The 23,326-nt window shown below is 44.1% G+C and overlaps 1 protein-coding gene and 1 long non-coding RNA gene across 2 annotated transcripts; both read right to left on the bottom strand.

Annotated features, from left to right (window-relative positions):
* Positions 1-12,053: 12,053 nt before the first annotated feature.
* On the bottom strand, positions 12,054-13,386 carry LOC102423396 (zinc finger protein 239-like). Its single transcript, XM_014459234.2, has one exon. It carries the CDS (start codon positions 13,348-13,350, stop codon positions 12,166-12,168), a length of 1,185 nt encoding a protein of 394 aa, XP_014314720.1. The 5' UTR covers positions 13,351-13,386; the 3' UTR covers positions 12,054-12,165.
* A 467-nt stretch (positions 13,387-13,853) lies between these two features.
* LOC111826830 lies at positions 13,854-19,061 on the bottom strand. Its single transcript, XR_002830263.1, has 3 exons — positions 18,906-19,061; positions 15,536-15,591; positions 13,854-14,144 (listed from the first exon to the last, which is right to left on the bottom strand). It is a non-coding gene; the product is annotated as an uncharacterized LOC111826830 (long non-coding RNA).
* Positions 19,062-23,326: the final 4,265 nt, after the last annotated feature.

Genomic DNA, 23,326 nt, shown 5'->3' with positions numbered 1-23,326 from the left:
TTGAAGGGGAAATAAGAAGCTTCACAGACAAAAAAGGGCTAAGGGAGTTTATCACCACCAAGCCAGCCATGCAAGAAATGCTAAAGGGACTGGTGTAAAAAGAAGAAATATCAAGCTCAGAAAGAAAACAGCCACACACACACAAAAAAAGAAATGGCTACAAACAAGTACCTTTCAATAATAACTTTAAATGTAAATGGACTAAATGCTCCAACCAAAAGACATCGAGTGGCTGAATGGATAAAAAAACATGACCCATACATCTGCTGTCTACAAGAGACCCACCTCATTAGAAGGGACTCACACAGACTGAAAGTGAAGGGATGGAAAAATATCTTTCACGTAAATGGAAAGGAAAAGAAAGCTGGGGTAGCAATACTTATATCTGACAAAATACATCTCAAAGTGAAGGCCATAACCAGAGATAAGGAAGGCCACTTCATAATACTAAAGGGATCACTACAACAAGAAGATATAACCCTGGTAAACATATATGCACCCAATGCAGGAGCACCCACATACATAAGAAAACTTCTGGAAGATATCAGGGGAGAGATCGACAACAATACAATCATAGTAGGGGACTTTAATACACCACTGACATCACTGGATAAATCCGCTAGACAAACAATCAGCAAAGAAACAGCAATCCTAAATGACTCACTAGATCAGATGGACTTAATTGACATCTTCAGAACACTTCACCCCACAGCTGCGGAATATACATTCCTCTCAGGTGCTCATGGGACATATTCAAAAATAGACCACATATTGGGTCACAAGCAAAGTCTCCACAAATTCAAGAAGATTGAAATCATAAAAAGCATCTTCTCAGACCACGATGGCATAATGTTAGAAATAAACTACAATAAAAACAACCCAAAATACTCAAACACTTGGAAGCTGAATAGCATGTTATTAAATATTGATTGGGTTACCGATGACATCAAAGAAGAAATTAAAAACATCCTGGACACTAATGACAATGAAAACAAAACAATCCAAAACCTCTGGGACACAATGAAAGCAGTCCTGAGAGGGAAGTTTATAGCTCTACAGGCCTATCTCAAAAAACAAGAAAAAATGGTAGTTAATCATCTAACTCTACAACTCAAAGAATTAGAAAGAGAGCAACAAGAAAACCCCAGAGTGAGCAGAAGGAAGGAGATAATAAAGATTAGAGCAGAAATCAATGAAATAGAGACCAAAAAAACAATACAGAAAATCAATGAAACCAAGAGCTGGTTCTTTGAAAGGATAAACAAGATTGACAAACCCCTAGCCAGGCTCACCAAGAAGCAAAGAGAGAGGTCCCAAATAAACCAAATCAGAAATGATAGAGGCAAAATAACAACAGACCCCACAGAAATACAAATGATTGTTAAACAATACTACGGGCAACTCTACTCCAACAAACTAGACAACCTGGAGGAAATGGACAAATTCCTAGAAAAATACAACATTCCAAAACTCAATCAGGAAGAATCTAAAAACCTCAATAGGCCAATAACTATGGAAGAAATTGAAGCAGTCATCAGAAAGCTTCCAGCAAACAAAAGCCCAGGGCCAGACAGCTTCACAGGGGAGTTTTACCAAACATTCAAGGAAGAACTAAAACCTACCCTCCTCAGACTACTACAAAAAATTCAAGAGGAAGGAACACTTCCAAGCTCATTCTATGAAGCCAGCATCACCCTAATACCAAAACCAGGTAAAGACAACACAATGAAAGAGAATTACAGGCCAATATCCCTCATGAACATAGATGCCAAAATCCTCAACAAAGTCTTAGCAAATCGGATCCAGCAGTACATCAGAAGGATCATACACCATGACCAAGTACGATTTATCCCAGAGATGCAAGAATGGTACAACATCCGTAAATCAATAAATGTGATACATCACATAAACAAATTGAAAGAAAAAAACCACATGGTCATATCAATTGACGCAGAAAAAGCATTCGACAAAATCCAACACCCATTTTTGATAAAAACTCTCAGAAAGGTGGGAATAGAAGGATCATACCTCAACATAATAAAAGCCATATATGACAGGCCCACAGCCAACATCATACTCAATGGACAAAAACTAACACCATTTCCCCTAAGAACAGGAACAAGACAGGGTTGCCCACTCTCACCACTCCTGTTCAACATAGTACTGGAAGTATTAGCCATTGCAATTAGGCAAGAAGAAGAAATAAAAGGCATCCAAATTGGAAAAGAGGAAGTAAAACTGTCCTTATTTGCAGATGACATGATATTATACATACAAAACCCTAGAGACTCCATCAAAAAGCTACTAGACTTAATACATGAATTTGGCAATGTAGCAGGATACAAAATTAACCCCAACAAATCTGAGGCATTTCTATACACCAATAGTGAACTTTCAGAAAGAGAGATTAGAAAAACAATCCCATTTACCATCGCACCAAAAAAATTAAGATACCTAGGAATAAACTTAACTAAAGAGGTTAAAGACCTCTACTCAGAAAACTACAGGACGTTGAAAAAAGAGATAGAGGAAGACATAAACAGATGGAAGAACATACCATGTTCTTGGATTGGTAGAATCAACATCATTAAAATGTCCATACTACCCAAAGCAATCTATAAATTCAACGCACTTCCCATTAAAATACCAATGGCCTTCTTCAAAGATCTAGAACGAACTCTCCAAAAATTCATCTGGAATAAAAAAAGACCCCGAATAGCTGCAACGATCCTGAGAAAGAACAAAGTAGGTGGGATCTCAATGCCAGATATCAAGCTGTATTACAAAGCCACTGTTCTCAAAACTGCCTGGTACTGGCACAAGAACAGACATATAGATCAGTGGAATAGAATAGAGAGTCCAGAAATTAGCCCGAACCAATATGCTCAATTAATTTTTGACAAAGGAGGCATGAACATACAATGGAGCCAAGATAGTCTCTTCAATAAATGGTGTTGGGAAAATTGGACAGATATATGCAAGAAAATGAAACTAGACCACCAACTTACACCATACACAAGAATAAACTCAAAATGGATAAAGGACTTAAATGTACGACAGGAAACCATAAAAATTCTAGAAGAATACAAAGGCAACAAAATCTCAGACTTATGCCAAAACAATTTCTTCACTGATACAGCTCCTAGGGCAGTTGAAACTAAAGAGAAAATGAACAAATGGGACTACATCAAAATAAAAAGCTTCTGCACAGCAAAAGAAACCATCAACAAAACAACAAGAAAACCCACCTCGTGGGAAAACATATTTGCCAACGTCATATCTGATAAGGGCTTAATCTCCAAAATTTATAGGGAACTCATACAACTTAACAAAAAGAAGATAAACAATCCAATCAAAAAATGGGCAAAGGATCTAAATAGACACCTTTCAAAAGAGGACATTCAGAAAGCCAAGAGACATATGAAAACATGCTCAAAGTCACTAATCATCCGAGAGATGCAAATCAAAACAACAATGAGGTACCATCTCACACCTGTCAGAATGGCCATCATCAACAAATCAACAAACGACAAGTGCTGGAGAGGATGTGGAGAAAAAGGAACACTTGTGCACTGCTGGTGGGAATGCAGACTGGTGCAGCCACTATGGAAGGCAGTATGGAGGTTCCTCAAAAAATTGGAAATGGAACTCCCATTTGACCCTGTGATCCCACTTCTAGGAATATATCCCAAGAAACCAGAAACACCAATCAGAAAGGATATATGCACCCAGATGTTCATAGCAGCACAATTCACCATAGCTAAGATCTGGAAACAGCCTAAGTGCAGTAGATGAATGGATTAGAAAACTGTGGTACATCTACACGATGGAATACTATGCTGCTGTTAAAAAGAAGGAACTCTTACCATTTGCAACAGCATGGATGGAACTGGAGAGCATTATGCTAAGTGAAACAAGCCAGTCAATGAAGGAAAAATACCACATGATCTCAATCTTTCATGGATAATTAAGACCATTACAAACTTTTGAACAATAATAAATACAGTGGCAGAGCTGCCTCAAACTGATTGTCGGACTGCAATGGGAAGGCCATGGAGGGTTGGGGGACAGGAGGGAAGGGAGTAAGAGATCAACCGAAGGACTTGTATGCATCCATATAACCATAACTAATGGACATAAGACACTGGGGGGTAAGGGAGGGCAGGGGCTTGTCAAGGGCGGGGGGGAAAAAAGGACACTTATGTAATACCCTTTGTAATACTTTTAGCGAAAAATAAAAAAAAAAACAATGTGAAAGAAATACATTGATTGGTTGCCGCCTGTACAAGCCCTGACTAGGGCCGGGGCCTGGGAAGAGCCTGCAACCAAGGTATGTGCCCTTGACTGGAATCAAACCCGGGACCCTTGGGTCCGCAGGCCGATGCTCTATCCACTGAGCCAAACCAGCTAGGGCAAAGAACATTTTTTATTCTTTTTTTTTTGTGTGTGAATCATCTGTTCATGTCTTTGACTTATCTATCACGTTTTTGCAACCTTTCCCCCTCAATTTTTAAAAGTTCTTGTGTATTAGAGATGTTATACATTTATGTATGTTACATGTCGAAACAGTTTCTCTGTGTATCATTTATTTTAGACTTTTCCTGTTTTCTGATAATAATTTTATTTTCATATAAAGAAATTTATTAGTCTTTTATTGCTTCTGGATGAATTTGCTTTTATTAAACCCAGGAACGCTAATTATAATAAACTCCTTTTACTATAAATAAAATATTTGAGCTTAAAAGAATGTGAGTTTTAATAACCTACTTTTCCATTTTTAAATACTTTTCCACTTTTTAAATATGTTCTGGAAAAAAGTAACCATTTAACAAATACATAAAAACATGTACCTAGGGGAGAACCAAGATGGCGGCATAGGTAAACACCGGAGACTGCTGCCGCAAACAACCACTTCAAAAATACAACTAAAAGACGGAACAGACATCACCCAGAACCACAGGAATGCTGGCTGAGGAGAGACTCTTCAACTAGAAGGAAAGAGAACAGCAAACCAAGGCTCAGAGGAGGCGCAGTGTGGAAAATACAATGGTACCGAGGTGCGCGCGCAAAGTGGGCTGGTGGCTGAGGGCGCGGTTGTCGTTTTCAGTCGGGAGGGAGTCTCAGACTCTGGGCTCCAGATCCGGGCGAGTCTCTAGGGACTCAGACTCAGACGGGAGAAGCGGGATTGTCCAGCATCAGTTGGAATCTGAGGGCAGCTTTCTCTCCGAGGTTTGCAGCGGCTGCTGGGGTTCTGAGAAGCAGAGCCTCTAGGAACGGGACTGAGAGCAGCCATAACTGCTCCCTCCACCCGCCCTGTTGATCCCGCCCCGCCCAAGCCCTGCGCAGAGCCATTTGCTGGATCGCCTCAGGCAAAGGCTAGATTAGCACCTCCCCAGAGGACAGAAGTTTTCCACACAGCTGATTCTCACAGCCAGTCAGCCTGGTGGTCAAATCCCTCAGTATTAACTAAAAAAAATCAAGGCTTAACTAGAACAAGACTGCGCACAAAGACCACAAGGGGGTGCACCAAGAAAGCATAAAAAATGTGGAGACAAAAAAACATGACAGAAATGGAGGATATGGAGCTAAAAAACGCAATTTTGAGGGCTTGCAATAAACTTGTGGAGAGCCTCACAAAAACTAATGAGACCCTCGATGCTACGATAAAGAAACTAGAAATTAAGCATACACGGACTGAAATAAAGAATATTATACCCAATAGCAGACCAGAGGAGCGCAAGAATCAAGCCAAAGATTTGAAATTCGAAGAAGCAAAAAACACCCAACCGGAAAAGCAAAATGAAAAAAGAATCCGAAAATACGAAGATAGTGTAAGGAGCCTCTGGGACAGCTTCAAGCGCACTAATGTCAGAATTATTGGGGTGCCAGAAGATGAGAGACAGCAAGATATTGAAAACCTATTTGAAGAAATAATGGCAGAAAACTTCCCCCACCTGGAGAAAGAAATGGACTTACAGGTCCAAGAAGCGCAGAGAACCCCAAACAAAAGGAATCCAAAGAGGACCACACCAAGACACATCATAATTAAAATGCCAAGAGCAAAAGACAAAGAGAGAATCTTAAAAGCAGCAAGAGAAAGAGACTCAATTACCTACAAGGGAATACCCATACGACTGTCAGCTGATTTCTCAACAGAAACTTTGCAGGCCAGAAGGGAATGGCAAGAAATATTCAAAGTGCTGAATACCAAGAACCTACAACCAAGAGTACTTTATCCAGCAAAGCTATCGTTCAGAATTGAAGGTCAGATAAAGAGCTTCACAGATAAGGAAAAGCTAAAGGAGTTCATCACCACTAAACCAGTATTATACGAAATGCTGAAAGGTATCCTTTAAGAAGAGGAAGAAGAAAAAGGTAAAGATACAAATTGTGAACAACAAACATGCATCTATCAACAAGTGAATCTAAGAATCAAGTGAATAAATAATCTGATGTACAGAATGAACTGGTGATTATAATGAATCAGGGACATAGAAAGGGAATGGACAGACTATTCTTGGGGGGGGAAAGGGGAATGGGAGATGCGGGAAGAGACTGGACAAAAATCGTGCACCTATGGATGAGGACAGTGGGTGGGGAGTGAGGGCGGAGGGTGGGGTGGGAACTGGGAGGAGGGGAGTTATTGGGGGGGGGGAAAGAGGAACAAATGTAATCTGAACAATAAAGATTTAATTAAAAAAAAATGTACCTAAGGGCACAGGCTCCAATATGGTTCAGCAGGGCACTGACCAGAGGCCCATAATCCTTAGCAGCAGTAACAAGGCATGTCCGCTGCTCATGGCAGCAGCAGCAAAGCTGGAGGAAGCTTCAATGGACTTAGTTCTCAGGTCTCCACTAAACTTCCCTGTGCTGTACAGACTTTTATAGACAGAAAATTCTCATTTTTCCCTAGCTGCCTAATGAGTTTTGGTTTCATGTCACCTCCTGTGATACACTGTTGCCTTCCCCCTCACACACCAATATGAAAAGCATTTACTCCATAAATTGCATTGCTGCAATACTCTAATCCCAGCCACCCTCCTTCCTTTACCTACCAACGGAGAACCCTGTTTGCTTTACCTGTTATAAAACTATCCATGCTCCTTGCGGATCTTTTAGATACTCCTTTGAATATCCCTAGTTTGTGGATGGTTCATACCTGAAAAGAAACAGTATAAATTGCCAAGCAGGTTATGCTACCACAGACTTGAATTTACCTTGAAGCTTCTCACAGAAAATCAAATCTGAACTGTGTGGGTCCACTTATACATGTTTTTTTTCCAATAAGTACACAGTCAGCCCTATACCCCCAGGTTTTGTATTCATGGATTCAACCAACTGAGGATCAAAAACAGTATTTTTTATCTGAGGTTGGGGATCTGCAGATGTGGAGGGGTGACTGTAGGCACTGTTCTATGTCATCTATACTAATAATAGCCTAGGTGGCGTCACGTCCTCAGGTCGTCACAAGATGGCCGTCAGAAGATGGCCACACGCATAGCAGAGGCGGGGCCCGGAGGCTGCTCCGTGTGGTGAGGCCTGGGGGTCCTGCGGCTCTGCATGGCATGGCGGAGACCCGTCCTGGTGTCTCTACCGCCTCGCGTAGAGGAGGTGGGTCCTGGCAGAGGAGACAGGTCGTGGCAGGGGAGGCAGTTGTGGGTGATCAGGCCGACAGGGGAGCAGTCAGGTGTCAATCAGGCCAGCAGGGGAGCAGTTAGGGAGCGATCAGGCTGGCAGGCAGAAGGGGTTAGGGGCAATCAGGCAGGCAGGTAGGCGAGCGGTTAGGAGACAGTGGTCCTGGATTATGAGAGGGATGTCCCAGATTGGAGAGGGTGCAGGCCAGGCTGAAGGACACCCCCTGCTCCCTGTACATGAATTTTGTGTACTGGGCCTCTAGTCTATATAAAAAAAAGCCTAAGCGTCTGTTCGACTGGTAGCTATGATGCACACTGACCACCAGGGGGCAGACACTCAATGCACAGGCATGGAAACATGGAACAGATTGATGAATCTCAGAGGGAAGGGGGGAGGGAGGAGGGCAGGAAGAGATTAACCAAAGATCTCATATGCATACTAGAGGCAGTGCATGTGGTCCCTTGGCCTGGCCTGTGGGGATCAGGCTGAAACCGGCAGTCCAACATTCCCCAAGGGGTCCTGGATTGCAGGAGGGCACAGGCCAGCCGAGGGACCCCACAAAGCCATGCACCAGGCCTCTAGTTTTATATAAGGGTCTTGAACAACCATGGAGTTTGGTATCCACTGGGGGGTCCTGGAACCCATCCCCTGTGGATACTAAGGTATGATTGTAGTTAAGCTTTTGGGGAGTCAACAGTTACACCCAAATCTTCAGCTATGAAGGAGTGTGTGTGTGTGGGGGGGTGGGGGGTGGGTTAGTGCCCTAACCCTTATGTTGCTCAAGGGTCAACTGTGTTGCTAATGCAAGCAAGCAGTCCATTACATGGATGTACCCAAACTAATTTATCCACTTTTGAAAACATTTTTGTATTTATGTGCTCCTCCCAATTTTTTTGTATTATGAACAATGATGTAATCATTATCTTTTAATGTTCATTTTACAATTTGTCTGGTTATTTCTTGAGAATAGTTGGATTTGGATTGATGGGTGAAATGGAAGCAAATACGTTTAAGGTTTTTTTCTTTGTTTTTCTCTTTTCTTTTTGTGTGTTTAAGGTTTTTAAAAAATTAAAAAGCTGAACTGTCAGCCAGTGAGGCTTTATTAGTTTATGGTCCCAAGAACCACCCATATGTCACCTGGCTCACACCCACACCAATACCGGAAATTAGCATGCCTTTTCCTCTTTGCTGGATCAGGAGGTGAGCTAAGTGAAAATGGTGTCACATTTCTGTTTTATTAGAAATTCTGGGATTACTGGTAAAGGTGAACTTTCCTTTTGTGTGTTCAGCTGGACTGATGATGCTGTCTTCTGGAGAGATGGTCTCTGTGTTGCAGGGGGGCCCATCTGTGAGAAGATGGGGCCTTACCATTGCCCTCCTCTCCTGCTACCCCATACCTCACACAGAGGTCCCCAGGTCAGGGAGAGGGAGGGGCTCCCGTGCTTATGCCATTTGGGGACAGTGCAATGGAAAATGGCTGCAGGAGAAGAGGGAAAGAGGAACTTGCTCATCATACACAGTGAAGAATGGGGTATTGTTCTCTAGAGGCAGAAAACTGTTAACTACAAAAGGAGGCTGAGAAGGTATCCTATGAGAAATGGACAAGAACACAATTTTCATAGTATAGAGACAGAAGGACAGGTACAGAGACACAGACAGAGTAGGACGGTGGCTGACAATGGGGCAGCAGAACGGAGAGGAAGAAAGTGTCTTTCACCCAGAAGCTCCGAGCAGCAGTCTATGGCTGTGTCACATATTAGCTGTGATTTGGGACAGTTTAGCTCACCCTGCTACGCCTCAGCTTCCTGTTCTAAAAAATGGGGATAACAGAACTAATACATCATGGCAATGTGGAGGAAACGAAACGAGAAGTGTGTAAGCCACTGTCTTACAATTTTAAAGGCTCAATAAACCTTACTTCTTAGAAACAGTATTTATCTCATGGTGAAAGGAGCTCCTGTTCTTTGAAAGGTCATCTAGATGGCACAAATTTCAACTCAGGGCTCTTTCCACATTGCAGTGCTTCCTCTAAACTGACTGTGAAGATCAGTTCCAAGCTGGTTCATTTTCCCCTTCTCCTTAGTGCCTCATCTTGATAACTTCTGCAGCTCCCTATGATGTCACAAAGAATGACCTCTTTCCAAATAGTCCTCTAGACGAGTGGTTGGCAAACTGCGGCTCGCGAGCCACATGCGGCTCTTTGGCCCCTTCAGTGTGGCTCTTCCACAAAATACCACGTGCGGGAGCGCACGTACAGTGCGATTGAAACTTCGTGGCCCATGTGCAGAAGTCGGTATTTTGTGGAAGAGCCACATGTGGCTCGTGAGCCGCAGTTTGCCGACCACTGCTCTAGACCCATGCATGTACAGCCAACTCCTCTCTGACAAAGGAGCCAATAATACACAGCCAGGAAAGGAGTGTTTCTCTTCAATAAACGGTGCTGGGCAAACTGGATATTCACATCCAAAGGAATGAAGTAAGACCCTTATCTTGAGTCAACTGTTGATTTTATTTGTTTTCCAGTATGAAAAATATTTATCCTATAAAGCAAAACAGACAAAAAATGAGTGAAATTCTAACCTTCATTTTTGTTGTTTCACTGACCTTTTGTTAAAGAAAATTGTCAAAATTTATAGTTTTGGTAGAACATATGCTCAGACATTTTACCAAATAGAGAGATAGCAAATGCACATCTGAAAAAATGCTCACCGTAAACCCTTACTTAGAAAGATGCAATCCAACAAGAGTGAGATAGCATGACAAAGTTATAAAAAAAGTTTACATAAAGAATGAATGACCAAACCAAATCTTCTCTAGGATGTGGAGGAACTGAATACCTTACACACTGCTGGAAGAATGCAAAAATGTACAATTGGTTTAAATGACAACTTCTTAATTTCTTTAAGTTAAACATTCACCTATCCTCTGACTCAGACAATGCATTATGAGTTATTGACAAGGGTAAAAGAAACATATCTCCATATAAAGAATTATGCACAATCCCTATTAGGCGTGATTCTGTAGCAATTAGCTTTCCCCCTAACCCCAAGTGACCATCACGTATGGAATTGTAGACATTAGGACACATAGTCCTTTGCAAGATCTTTGAAAGTGATTCCCTCCAAAAGTACTGGCATAACCTATGAACAAGGGAAAAATAATGCTGCTCCCAGAAACACTTGAGGTTGTCACACCTGCACCCGCCCCCCTTTTTTAAGTATATTTTTATTGATTTCAGAGAGAGGGAGAGGTAGAAACATTGATGATGAGAAACATTGATTGGCCGCCTCCTGCAGAACCCCTACTGGGGATGGAGCCCACAACCCTGGCATGTGCCCTGACTGGGAATTGAACCTTGACCAATGCTCAACCACGAGCCACGCAGGTCAGGCTCACCTGCCTCCTCTTGAACCTGATCTCTCTCCTAAAACTCACAGCATCCAGCCTTCACATGAATATCAGAGCCCTGCAGTCTTTCCTAGGAGGATGTGGGCAGCAATGCAAACTTGGAAAAAACTGGTGAGCTAATTTCAGCACTATACCGTCCCCTCAGATGCAGAGAAAGTTTGAGACCCCATAAAAGTTGTGCACCTCTTTATGCTTGTAGAGCTCAAGCCTGCTTATAACCTACCCCATACAGTAAATAAAACATCCAAGATTAAAGAGGACTTAAACAAAAGGGCCTTCATTATTTTACAAACCAAAAGAACATGGACCTGGCAGTTCTTGCACTGGTGACTTTGACGATGGAAATATTCATCAGATATCTAGGGAAACATGTCTCTGAAAAGGTAGTCCTTCTGCAAGCTGCCAGCTAAACTCAGATGATGTTCTCTGGGGTCAACACTGGGTCAGGCCCATACACCAACTAGTCAGAATAGAGGAAATGCAGATCTCATAAGGGCGCAGGCTACTCCTAATTTCCTCCAACAAATCAGAGAACAAAGTTAGCTTACCTGAACACATTAGGATGGTGACTGATACAAACTATGGAGACCTAGCTTTGGCCACAGAAATCTGCAGTGACATAAATCTGGCATGAACTCTGGGCAGGTTAGAAAGTGCAACACAGACACGTTTCCCACATAACTAAACTTTAAGGAAAATCTCCCTACCGTTGACATTTTGATGTATGAGATTAAAATCAGAAAAATGGGGTCTCAGTTTCCTCCAGTGTTGTTTACATGAACAAAAAACCCCTGTATGTTTCCTACACTAAAAACTTCCATGCCCTGACTGGTTTGGCTTAATGGACAGAGCGTCGGCCTGCGGACTCAAGGGTCCCAGGTTCGATTCCAGTCAAGGGCATGTACCTGCGTTGCGGGCACATCCCCAGTAGGGGGTGTGCAGGAGGCAGCTGATCGATGTTTCTCTCTCATCGATGTTTCTAACTCTCTATTCCTCTCCCTTCCTCTCTGTAAAAAATCAATAAAATATATTTTAAAAAAATAAAAACTTCCTTCAGTGTGAACTCTCTGATGACAACACAAGTGACTGTTTTTGGTAAAAGATTTCCCACATTTGCTGCAATCATAAGGCCTTACTCATGTGAACTCTCTGATGACAACGCAAGTGACTGTTCCTGGTAAATGATTTCCCACATTCGCTGCATTCAAAAGGCCTTTCTCCAGTGTGAACTCTCTGATGATAACGGAGAGCACTGCTACGAGTAAAAGCTTTCCCACAGTCACTACAATTATAAGGCCTTTCTCCAGTATAAAATCCCTGATGATAACGGAGGCCAGGGCTAGTGATAAAAGACTTTCCACATTCATTGCACTCATAAGGCCTTTCTCCAGTGTGAAATCTCTGATGACAACGGAGGCCAGAGCTATTGATAAAAGATTTCCCACATTCACTGCACTCATAAGGTCTTTCCCCAGTGTGACATCTCTGATGACAACGCAAGTGATACTTCGTGATAAAAGATTTCCCACATTCACTGCACTCATAAGGCCTTTCTCCAGTGTGAAGTCTCTGATGACGATAAAGGCCAGAGATTCTGGTAAAATATTTTCCACATTCACTACACTCATATGGCTTTTCTCCAGTGTGAACTCTCTGGTGTTGAACGAGGCTTGAACTTTGGCTAAAGGATTTCCCACATTCGCCACACTCATACGGCTTTTCTCCAGTGTGAACTCTCTGGTGTTGAATGAGGCCTGCACTGTGGCTAAAGGATTTCCCACATTCGCCACACTCATACGGCTTTTCTCCAGTGTGAACTATCCGGTATTGAATGAGGCCTGCACTATGGCTAAAGGATTTCCCACATTCGCCACACTCATACGGCTTTTCTCCAGTGTGAACTCTCTGGTGTTGAATGAGGCTTTTACTGTGGCTAAAGGATTTCCCACATTCGCCACACTCATACGGCTTTTCTCCAGTGTGAACTCTCTGGTGTTGAATGAGGCTTGCACTTTGGCTAAAGGATTTCCCACATTTGCCACACTCATGAGACTTTCCTGCAGAATGAACTCGATGGTGTAGAATAAGGTTGGAGTGTTGTCTAAAGCATTTTCCACATTCACTGCACTCGTATGGCCTTTCTCCTGTGTGAACTTTCTGATGATTAAGGAGATCAGAGATTTTTGTAAAATATTTTTCACATTCACGGCACGTAAAACACTGTACTCCAGTACAGACACCATGGTCCTGAGCAAGTGTTTGGGTTACAGCCAAAGGCTTTCTTACATTCTTTCCTGGTGTAATCATTTTTTCTCCTTTGAAAACTCACCCCAGATGCTGACATTTCACTTGGCTGATCTGTGGTGTGAGCAGCCTGCTCTTGGATATGTCCTGAGCTGGTGAGAACGTGCTGCCCAATCTCCCCACAGATAAAAGGCTTCTGGAACACATTGAAACGGCAGCCCTTGGCATGTGAGGCCCTGTCCACACCTCTTATGAAAGGCATCTCTCTCACGTGCTGCTCCTGGTGCTGGGGACACTTTGTGCTGACATAAAACTGCTTAGCACATGCCCCACACCTCAACAGTTTCTGGCTGTGTTGTGTTTCCTGCTGCTCAACCAAGTAGAAAATGTCTCTCAGGACTGGCCCACAACTCTCACAGGGGTGGCTCTTCTGGGAGGACAAAGCTACATTGGGATTCTTTGCCTGTGACACTCTCACAGAAACATGCTGTTCAGTGGGTGCCTCCACATCCTCTGTTCTACAGCAGCAACCTAGAGAGGAGATGAGGTCATAGTTCTCCAGCATCACTTCGAGGTACAGGTGTCTCTGAGCCTCATCAAGGAGGCACCATTCCTTCTTGGAGAAGCACACGGCGACATCCTCAAAGGTCACACCAACCTTAGCTGGAGGCCTCTGTGGGCAAAGTGGGGTGGGAGTGGTGGGAGCGGAGGCACCGTGGGCACAGGGGTCCCTGTCCTGGGCCTACCACAGGTCACCCGGGCGGCTGGTCGACGAGGACCAGAACTCTTGCGCCTTCTCATTCTGGCGTCTCCACCATGACCTAGTGCTCAGGATGCTCCGACCCACTTAGGTGATCCTGAACGAAGAGGAAACATCCATCATGAGTAGAATACTGGAAGTCAACTGTTGACTTTAATAGGCAAACAACTGCACTGCAAAGCTTTCTGTAAGAACCTCAAAGAATTTCTATGAACAAACGTAGCCTTAAAAAAGTTCAGTTTACCAATTTCCTAAAGCACACTTGTTTCCTGGGTTTTGAAGTAATTTGGATGAAATAAACAAACTCTTGTGTTTGGTCACCAAAATACAAGAAAGAATAGCTACTGATTTCAGATGAAAAGGTGTCTGGAGAAGATGAACCTTCTCACAGAAGTAATTACAGAGAGACATAAAATAACTTTGAGAGCAACCTATTTTTTTCTAGGAATAAATTTTAAAAAATGAAAAAAAGGAAGCAATAATTAAAAAAGACACCCATAACATTAAAACACTAACTATGAGGGAAAACCATCTCAGTAAAAATGAAAATTAAGCACATCATGTTTAGCTAAAAGTGAAAAATCTGAGATGATTATGAGTTCAACAGTGACCAGAGTTGGCAGATCTCAGGAAGGCCTAAGGGGCCACATGTCACCACTTCCTCTAGCTCCTAGTGCCACATCTATCAGCTGTCACTGCACTGGCCCACTTTAACAAGACTTCCTCGAGGCTCAGTAACAAATGAAGAGAAAAACATGGAACCATGGCATTAAAAACACTAGCTTCAAGGACAGTTTACTATCCAACGACACACAATCCTGTCATACCTAGGGGAGATAAGGCCCTGAGAGAATTCTTGCTCTAATGTTCCTCGTCTCCGAGAAGAGAGGCTTACATGAAGCTGTCACTTAATTACAGGAGTTGTTTCCTCAGATACCTTCCCACATTTATTGTTAACAGCCCAGAATTTCCTAAAAAGGGAAAGAACTTCACACATGTACTAGTTCACAGACTACAAACTCCACTGTTAAGAGGAGGACCAACTTGTCCCAGTTTGCCTGGGACTGCTCTGGCATTCTAGTCTGCCTCCTGGGAAACCCCTCAGTCCTGGGAATTCTTGGACAACTGCCACTGGAGCTACACAGCAGCTCAGTGAGGCCATAGGAAAGTGACTGGATAAACTGCAGGGAAAAAAAAAAGTAGATTCATGCAGTAACTCGGTTCTCCTGGCTCCCAGGGGATAGATTTCCATTAAACTAAGTGGTGACATCCTAGAAATCCGAGAATGATGAGAAGAGCCCATCTGGGGGGAACCGAGCTTCAGGCAGGGGAAACCCAAGGCCTCAGCATGCCCAGGATGTGATTTTCTCAGGAGGGAGGTCATCCATCAGACAGGTAGGCAGGAGCACAGGTCACTGTTACTGATTCCTCTAAATAGGCCTGGACTTATTTCTGAGACTGAAATATAAGCTATGGACTAAAACTCACCTGAGGAGTGTCTCATGGATCTTCATGGGGAAAAAGAACAGCAGGAGCTCAGGAAGCTGGGAGGAAGCATGGAGAAAAAAATTAACCTGAATACTCCCTGTAAATTTAGAGCTATTGTCTGCACAAAATGACAGTGCTTAATATGGAAAGCAAAACTCTGGACATTTAATTTGGAAAAAATATTAATGGATTGGTACACTGGTATGCCCACTGGCAAATCCATTGCTTGTTTCACAAACTTCCTCATTTTGGGCCTCAGAGAACTAGGTAAGTGTTTTTACTGCATGAAAATGTTGATATCCTTGTCCTTCTACTCACTGCAGTAATTTCAACTGTATAACTCTGTGACATCTTATATGAGAACTTTTTCACCTTTGGAGGTCAAAGAAGAAATTACTGTTAAGGTTGAAAACTGGATCGTGCCTTTCAAAGTTTTCAAGTAGATTTTTCAGATCTCCAAAGGAAGAGATATGAATATATTTTATTCCTGTTTATTCCCTGAGAGTAAAAAATAGTTGCCCAAACCCCTGATATTCAAGTGGATAAAACTACAGTTTTCAAAGTCATCATCTTTCTGAAACACTTCATATTTACATTCAGGAAATTGTAAATCTAGTTCATGTGTCTGAAATTTATTACACAGGATTTCCTGTTCTCAGATTCTCTCAGCAGCTAAACAGCATGGGCCCCTCAGATCCTCAGGCCACCCAGACGCCTGGGCTGAGCACATTAGAGAGAATGCATGAAGTGGGTTGTGGTGGTCTGGGTAGTGACTGTGGGGTCACACCATCTTCTCAGTAGGAGGGGCATCGGCCGAGGCTCTGCCCCATCTTAACAGATCCTCTGTGTGCTCCTCACAGAGTAATCTCAGTTCATCAACCCCATCTAGGAAGAACAAGAGCTTCTTGCCTGGGCCAGGATCTCTGGATGGAGGCCTGGGTGCCAGGCCAATCATGGCAATCCAATCAGCAAATTGTATCTTTATCAGCTGGTACAGTTCTCTGTAGCTCAGATGGAGGACTTCATGGAACCTGTCATAGTAGAGCATTCCCTCCACCCAGTCCAGTACTCCCTTCCTGGTCAGAGTGGTCTTCCCCATCCCCGAAGACGCCCCCCCGCCCACCCCCCACAGCACCAGAGTCCAGGACTGGACTTCTGCCTCCTAATTAGAATAAAGTAAACAGGCATCTTTACCAACTACTCTCAGTCCTTCACGATTCTGCTGTGTTTCCTACCAGAGGCCAGGGCTCATGTTCATTCTGCTTCTGGTGATGAAAAAGCCTTATGTGTATGTGATGGGAATTTTTATACGCTACAGGACAAGAGTTGCTGGCCTTCATGAGCTGAAACTTCTCTACCATATCTCAGACACCATGGCATCTCTGAACTCCAACTTCCTTCTTCCCAGCTCAACTGAAAGGCCACAAGCCCTGGCCACCTCTTTCAGCTTGGTCTCCCTCTAAGACTTAGCAAATATTCGGGGGGGCGGGGGGGGGGGCGGGGAGGAGGGAAGCCCACGCAAATGTGGGACTTGCCTAAGTGCTCCCACATTCTCTCCAGCAATTTCCTTCTTCAAGTCCTGTCTGACTTGATTTTTCTCTAAAACCTTCAGTTGCTTTAAGTATTTTATTCAGCTTTTATACTATCGATCGGAGGGTTAGTGTGATATAAGCTACTCCGTCATACTCGGATGTGGAGGTTGGTTGTACTTTATGCTCATCCACAAATGTCCTAAAGCGCCAAGGTACTGAATGGTTTAGGTTTCAATCTCTGGCACCTGGACGATCACCCCAGCTTTCCGACTGTTCTCTTACACCCCTTACTCTTTACTTAGTAATCAGTTAGCATGGACTGGACGTGGTAGGTCTGGAGGCAGAGACCCCAAAATGGGACATTTTAAACATCAAAAAGAATACTATCTGCCATAGATCTAAACTAATCAACCTATAAAGCCAAGAGTTTGTTTTGGGTTAATAACTTACCTTTTGAAATCCTAAGGGACTAATTCGTTATCCTGAAAGCAGGTAACAGGAGGGCAGTAAGCATGCCTCGCCTCTATAAACCAGCGGTTCTCAACCTGTGGGTCGCGACCCCTTTGGCAGTCGAACGACCCTTTCACAGGGGTCGCCTAAGACCATCCTGCATATCAGATATTTACATTATGATTCATAACAGGAGCAACATTACAGTTATGAAGTAGCAACGAAAATAATTTTATGGTTGGGTCACAACATGAGGAACTGTATTTAAAGGGCCAGAAGGTTGAGAACCACTGGCTTTGATTAACTATGTGGGCTATGTTAATCAAAGCTAATCTCAATCAGAAAATTGTTTTAAAAGATTTTAATCAGCTATAGTAGAGTCCCGTTTGGCAGTCTTACGATTGAATTAACCTCTGGGCTATTTAATTATTGGCAGCAAACAACTTCTTTAAAAGTTTTAAATAAAACGGCAACCGCCACTTCCTCTTTTCCTCTTGCCCAGCCCAGTGTGTGTCCCTTTCTCAGAGCTGTGCCTGCTGGGTGATCCTGCTTTGCCCTCGGAACTTTAAATAGTCCACTTAGAAGGCCCACTATCGCTCAACCTTTGAACTCACTGTTTCTTATGAACGAGAGATGACAAATACCGCCTGATTAAACGCCAACCAGTATCACAATCTGTTACTACGAGAACAACTTCCAAAATTTAATCTAATAAAATCTAATATCCATTAAAAAAAAAAAATAGCCCAGAGAAGACAAATGACTTGTCCAAGATCACATGGCTCCTGGGCCACCATTAAGGAAAAAGCAGAAAATAGAACACAGACCTTTAGATTCCACTTTAAAGTTCCTTCTAGTCCTGAGAGCTTGTGATTTCTTGATGCTTTTGCAGCATCTTTCCTCCTTTCTACAGATGCTTTCATCATAAAACTCTTATCCTGAAATTCCCAAGGTACCTTGTTCGACCAGTTCATTGGCCCCATGTGGGGATAGGATTCTTCTCTAGGCACTTGGGTATATGCCCAGCAGCTTCATTCCCTTCTTTGTGGCCAAACTATTAACCCCCATAGTTTATACTTCCTCAAGTATAAACGCTGTCTCTACTGCCAAATCTGAAACTTTCCGGGCTTCAGTGTAAGTGGGGCACGATGTCCCTACGAACTGCTCTTAGCCGAATCCAATACCTTCATCTGGGCCTTAGTAGCCCTCAAGGCATCTCAATGGCATTTAACCGAGGGCAACACTCCGCTCTTGCGGAGACTTCCTTCCCTTGGCCTTCAGAACACTTTTTCCCCGGCCCTTCCCTTCCCTCTCTCTTTCTCCCGCCCTCCCCCCGGCCCCTCAGTGCCCGCCTGGGCTGCCGCCTCCCTCAGCCCCGCCAAACTCACCCGCCACACTTCAACTCCGCGTGTCCCTTTGCGTCCCGCAAGGAGAGGCAGCCGCGCTCCTCGGGCTCTGCCGGACCGGACCGGACCGGGCCGGAAGGGACGGGTCCAGCCCTGAACTCCGGAAGCGTGTGCGGCCGCCTCGCACACAGCCGGAAGCGCGCACCTCTTCCGCCCGGCGGGCTGGTAACCGGAAGCTCCGCCCTGGCGCTCTGCCCGCGTGGGCGGGGCTACCCCGTCCCGCTTTGTTACGGGCTAAGCAAGACCCTGTAGCTGCTGTACGCGCTCCGCCGGAAGCTGAATGGTGTTGAGACCGGAAGGGGAGCCCCGTCGTGGGGTCACGTTTCCTGGGCGGTGCTACCCGGCCCAGCCTGGTCTGTAGTCCGGGCAGAGGTGCAGGTGGTCTGGGTGCTGTCGCTGCGTCTGGTGGCTTCACTCCTACCCCTGAGGTCACCCGGGTGGGTCCCACTCCTGCGTCGCAGGAATCACAGGACAAGAAAGGAACCACAGCCCCTGCCACCCTTAATGAAACAGACGGTCTGCGCATTTTAGAGGGGGACTAACTTAGGAGTTAGGTAACTAAATCGTTACATCTGTCCCATACACTGTAAAGAAGGTGTAAAATGGGAGTGCAGAGGGGAGATTTTTTTTTCCCCTTTCACATTTTTTTTAAAATTTAATTTATTGGAGTGACATTTGTTCGAAAAACCATACAGGTTTCAAGTGTACAACTCAATAAAATATCTGCACATTGCCTGCGCGCCTATCTCCCAAAGCAAAGTCCCTTTCCATTCCCATTTCCACCCCCCTTTGCCCACCTCCACCTACTGTGGGAAGCCGCCTATTGTCTTCTCCAGCAGAGAGGTGTGGATGAGGAGCCCGGAATCCTGGTGACCCTTGGAGCCCTGGCAAAGCTCAGAGCTGTGCACCCACTGTTTAGTGGAGACAATGGTAGCTGAAGCAACTTGCCCACCAGATAGTCGTGTAAATCCTTACTGATAAGGTAGTCTGCCTGTTACTGGAACTTGCCTGCCTAAGGGCTATGGGTGGATCCCAAACTGAATAAAAAGATGGCAGGGCCTGCGCACAAGTGGAATCCATCCTCTTGGGATGGGCTCTCACCTGGCCCACCAATTTCCAAATTATTATCTCTTGTCTAGTATCTTTCATTTATGTGCGGCCCCTCTTCCAGATCCTGAACCCTGAACTATGCAGGATATGGGGGAACATATACACAACCTACCCCGGCTCCCCTTTCTCTCTGGGTATCACCACACTGTTGTCTGTGTTTAGGTGTTATGTATTTATGTTTTATGGATAATCCCTTAACCTTCTTTCATCCAGTTCCCCCTTCTCCCCTCCCCTCTGATAGCTGTCGGTCTGTTCCATGTATCCATGTCTCTGTTTCTATTTTGTTCTTCAGTTTATTTTGTTCATTAGATTCCACATATGAGTGAGATCACATGGTATTTGTCTTTCTCTGACTGGCTTATTTCACTTACTATAATAATATCCAGGTTCATCCATACTGTCGCAATAGGTAAGATTTCCTTCTTTTTATGCTCAGATAGTATTCCATTGTATAAACCACAGCCTTTTTATCCACTCATCTACTAATGGGCACTTGGGGTGTTTCCAGATCTTGGCTATCCTATATAATAAGAGCCTAATGTGCAAATTGACTGAATGATGGAACAACCGGTAGCTACAATGTGCACTGACCACCAGGGGGCAGACACTCAATGCAGAAGCTGCCCCCAGCCCGCAGGCCCCAGGACAGACAAGGCGGGTGCCAGAGGGGGGCCTCCTGATCGCCCCTCCCACGGGTTGCCCACAGATCAGCCCTGATCGCCTGCCAGGCCTAGGGACCTTATCCATGCATGGATTTTGTGCACCTGGCCTCTAGTTGTAAATAATGCTGCAATAATAGGGGTGAATATATTCTTTTGAATTGGTGTTTTGGGCTTCTTAGCATATATTCCCAGAAGTGGGATCGCTGGGTCAAAAGGCAGTTCTAGTTTACATTTTTTAGGAGACTCCATGACTGTTTTCCACAGTGGCTGCACCAGTTTGCATTCCTCTTAACAATACACAAGAGTTCCCTTTTCTCCAATTCTCACCAGCACTTGTTTGTTGATTTTTTTATGATAGCCATTCTAGCAGGTGTGAGGTGATATCTTATTGTGGTTTTAATTTCCATTTCTCTGATGATTAGTGATGTTGAGCATCTTTTTGTATGTCTATTAGCCATCTGTATTTCCTCTTTGGAGAAGTGTCTATTCAGGTCCTTTGTCAGTTTTTTATTTGGATTGTTTGTCTTCCTGACGTCGAGTAGCACGAGTTCTTTATATACTTTGGAAATTAACTCCTTATCAGATGCCACATTGGCAAATATATTATCCCATACAATGGGTTCCATTTTTCATTTTTTAAAAAAATATATTTTATTGATTTTTTAGAGAGGAAAGGAGAGAGATAGAGAGTTAGAAACATCGATGAGAGAGAAACATCGACCAGCTGCCTCCTGCACATCTCCCACTGGGGATGTGCCCGCAACCCAGGTACATGCCCTTGACCGGAATTGAACCTGGGACCCTTCAGTCCGCAGGCCGACGCTCTATCCACTGAGCCAAACTGGCTTCGGCTCCATTTTTCATTTTGATGATGGTTTCTTTTGCTGTGCAAAAACATTTTAGTTTAATGTAGTCCCATTTGTTTATTTTTTTCCTTCGTTTCCATTGCCCTAGGAGATAAATTGGCAAAAATATTGCTACCAGAGATGTCTGAGATTTTACTGCCTATGTTTTCTTCTAGGATTTTTATGGTTTTGTGACTTACAGGTAAGTCTTTTATCCATTTTGAGTGTATTCACATGTATGATGTAAGTTTGTGGTCTAGTTTCATTTCTTGTGCATGTGCCAAGATTGATGAACCTTTAACTAGATTCACCATGAAAAACAGAGGACCCAAATAGATAAAATCAGAAATGAAAGAGAAGTAAGAACTGACATCACAGAAATATAAAAGAATGTTAGAAAACACTATGAACAACTATATGCCAAAAAATTGGAGAACCTGTGTTAAATGGACAAATTCCTAGAGAAATACAATCTTCTAAAACTGAATCAGGAAGAATCAGAACACCTGAATAGCTCTAGTGTTGCCAGTTCCCTACTCAAAAACCATCACTGGCTTCCTATGGTCTCTAGAATAAAGGCTAACCTCCCACTCATGGCAGGAAATGTCTTCCACCTCATGCCCGCAAGGCACACTGTGGCCTTATCTCCTGCTGGTGGTTCCTTCCCCACTCCTATATTCCAACTGAATGGAGTGACCCATTACCCCCACGCAAGCCTCTCTCTACATCTTCGCCAATCTGTTTTAGCTCAGTTTCCCTGAAAGCCAAACCTGAATAATTTATTTAGGAACACAGTCCAATGAACAGGGGTGAGGGAAACGGGCAGGAGGACAGGGAAGAAGGGACTCAAAATACCAAGATGCCTTATCTATTTGGCCCCTGTTATGGCTGACTGGTGGCTTGATCCTGTGGGACCTTCTGAGAAGACTTATGAAATGTCTGAGAACGGTCAGCTCCCATCCCCATGGTTTATGGGTTGCTCTATAGGTGACTAACTTTCCCAGTCCAGTGTTTCTGGATAGCTCCCAGAAGCATCCCCGGGGCAGAGAGCAAATGGCACATGGCAGGACACCGCCTGGTTGCTCCTGGGAAAGTGGCCTCGGCACAGTGGCTGGAGTAGGAAGAGGGGCAGAGAGGACTTGAGATGGGGCACAAAAGGTATCCCACCGTGGGCTTCCAGAACACATGTTTCTTCCCTTCAGTTATTCCAGCCACAGGTTTCCCTCCTGCCCAAGGACAGAGGAGCCTGGGGGAGAGACAGCCCTGGGTTCTCACTGGGTGAGCCCCACTCATATTGCCAGAGCCTGAGTTCTCCCTTCCTTACTAGGAAGAGTTTTTTCAGGTGAGACTCAATGAGACATGGCCTCTCTGCTTGGGATCCATCATCCTATGGGCCTCATAGAAAGCCCCAGAATGCTGATTTGTGGGCTCCCTATTCTCTCTTGACTTAATACTCTTCTCCTTCCAAATGCTCAGAAATCATATCTCCTCTTCCTCCTGTCCCTGCTTGGTCATCCATCTACCCCAGCCTGGGTCCCTGTTTATCCCCCAGTTCTGAGATGTTCCAGTCCCCGCATAGCTTCCTCTGTAGTGGATTGTGCATGTGTGTGCACACCTGCATGCGAATTTTATTTCTACCCGGCCCCTCCTTCTCCCTCCTGTGTCCTCAAAATACCTCCCCTATGAAAGGCATTTCCCTGGCAGCAGCATTCCACCTGGGAAAACAGAGAGCTCCCTGCCATGCAAGTTAAATCCAGTGAGAAACACACATCCCCAAGATTGTCTA

This window comes from Myotis lucifugus, unplaced genomic scaffold (genome assembly GCF_000147115.1).
Source record: "Myotis lucifugus unplaced genomic scaffold, Myoluc2.0 scaffold_105, whole genome shotgun sequence".
Taxonomy (NCBI): domain Eukaryota; kingdom Metazoa; phylum Chordata; class Mammalia; order Chiroptera; family Vespertilionidae; genus Myotis; species Myotis lucifugus.
This window is presented reverse-complemented; position numbering and strand designations above follow the sequence as displayed.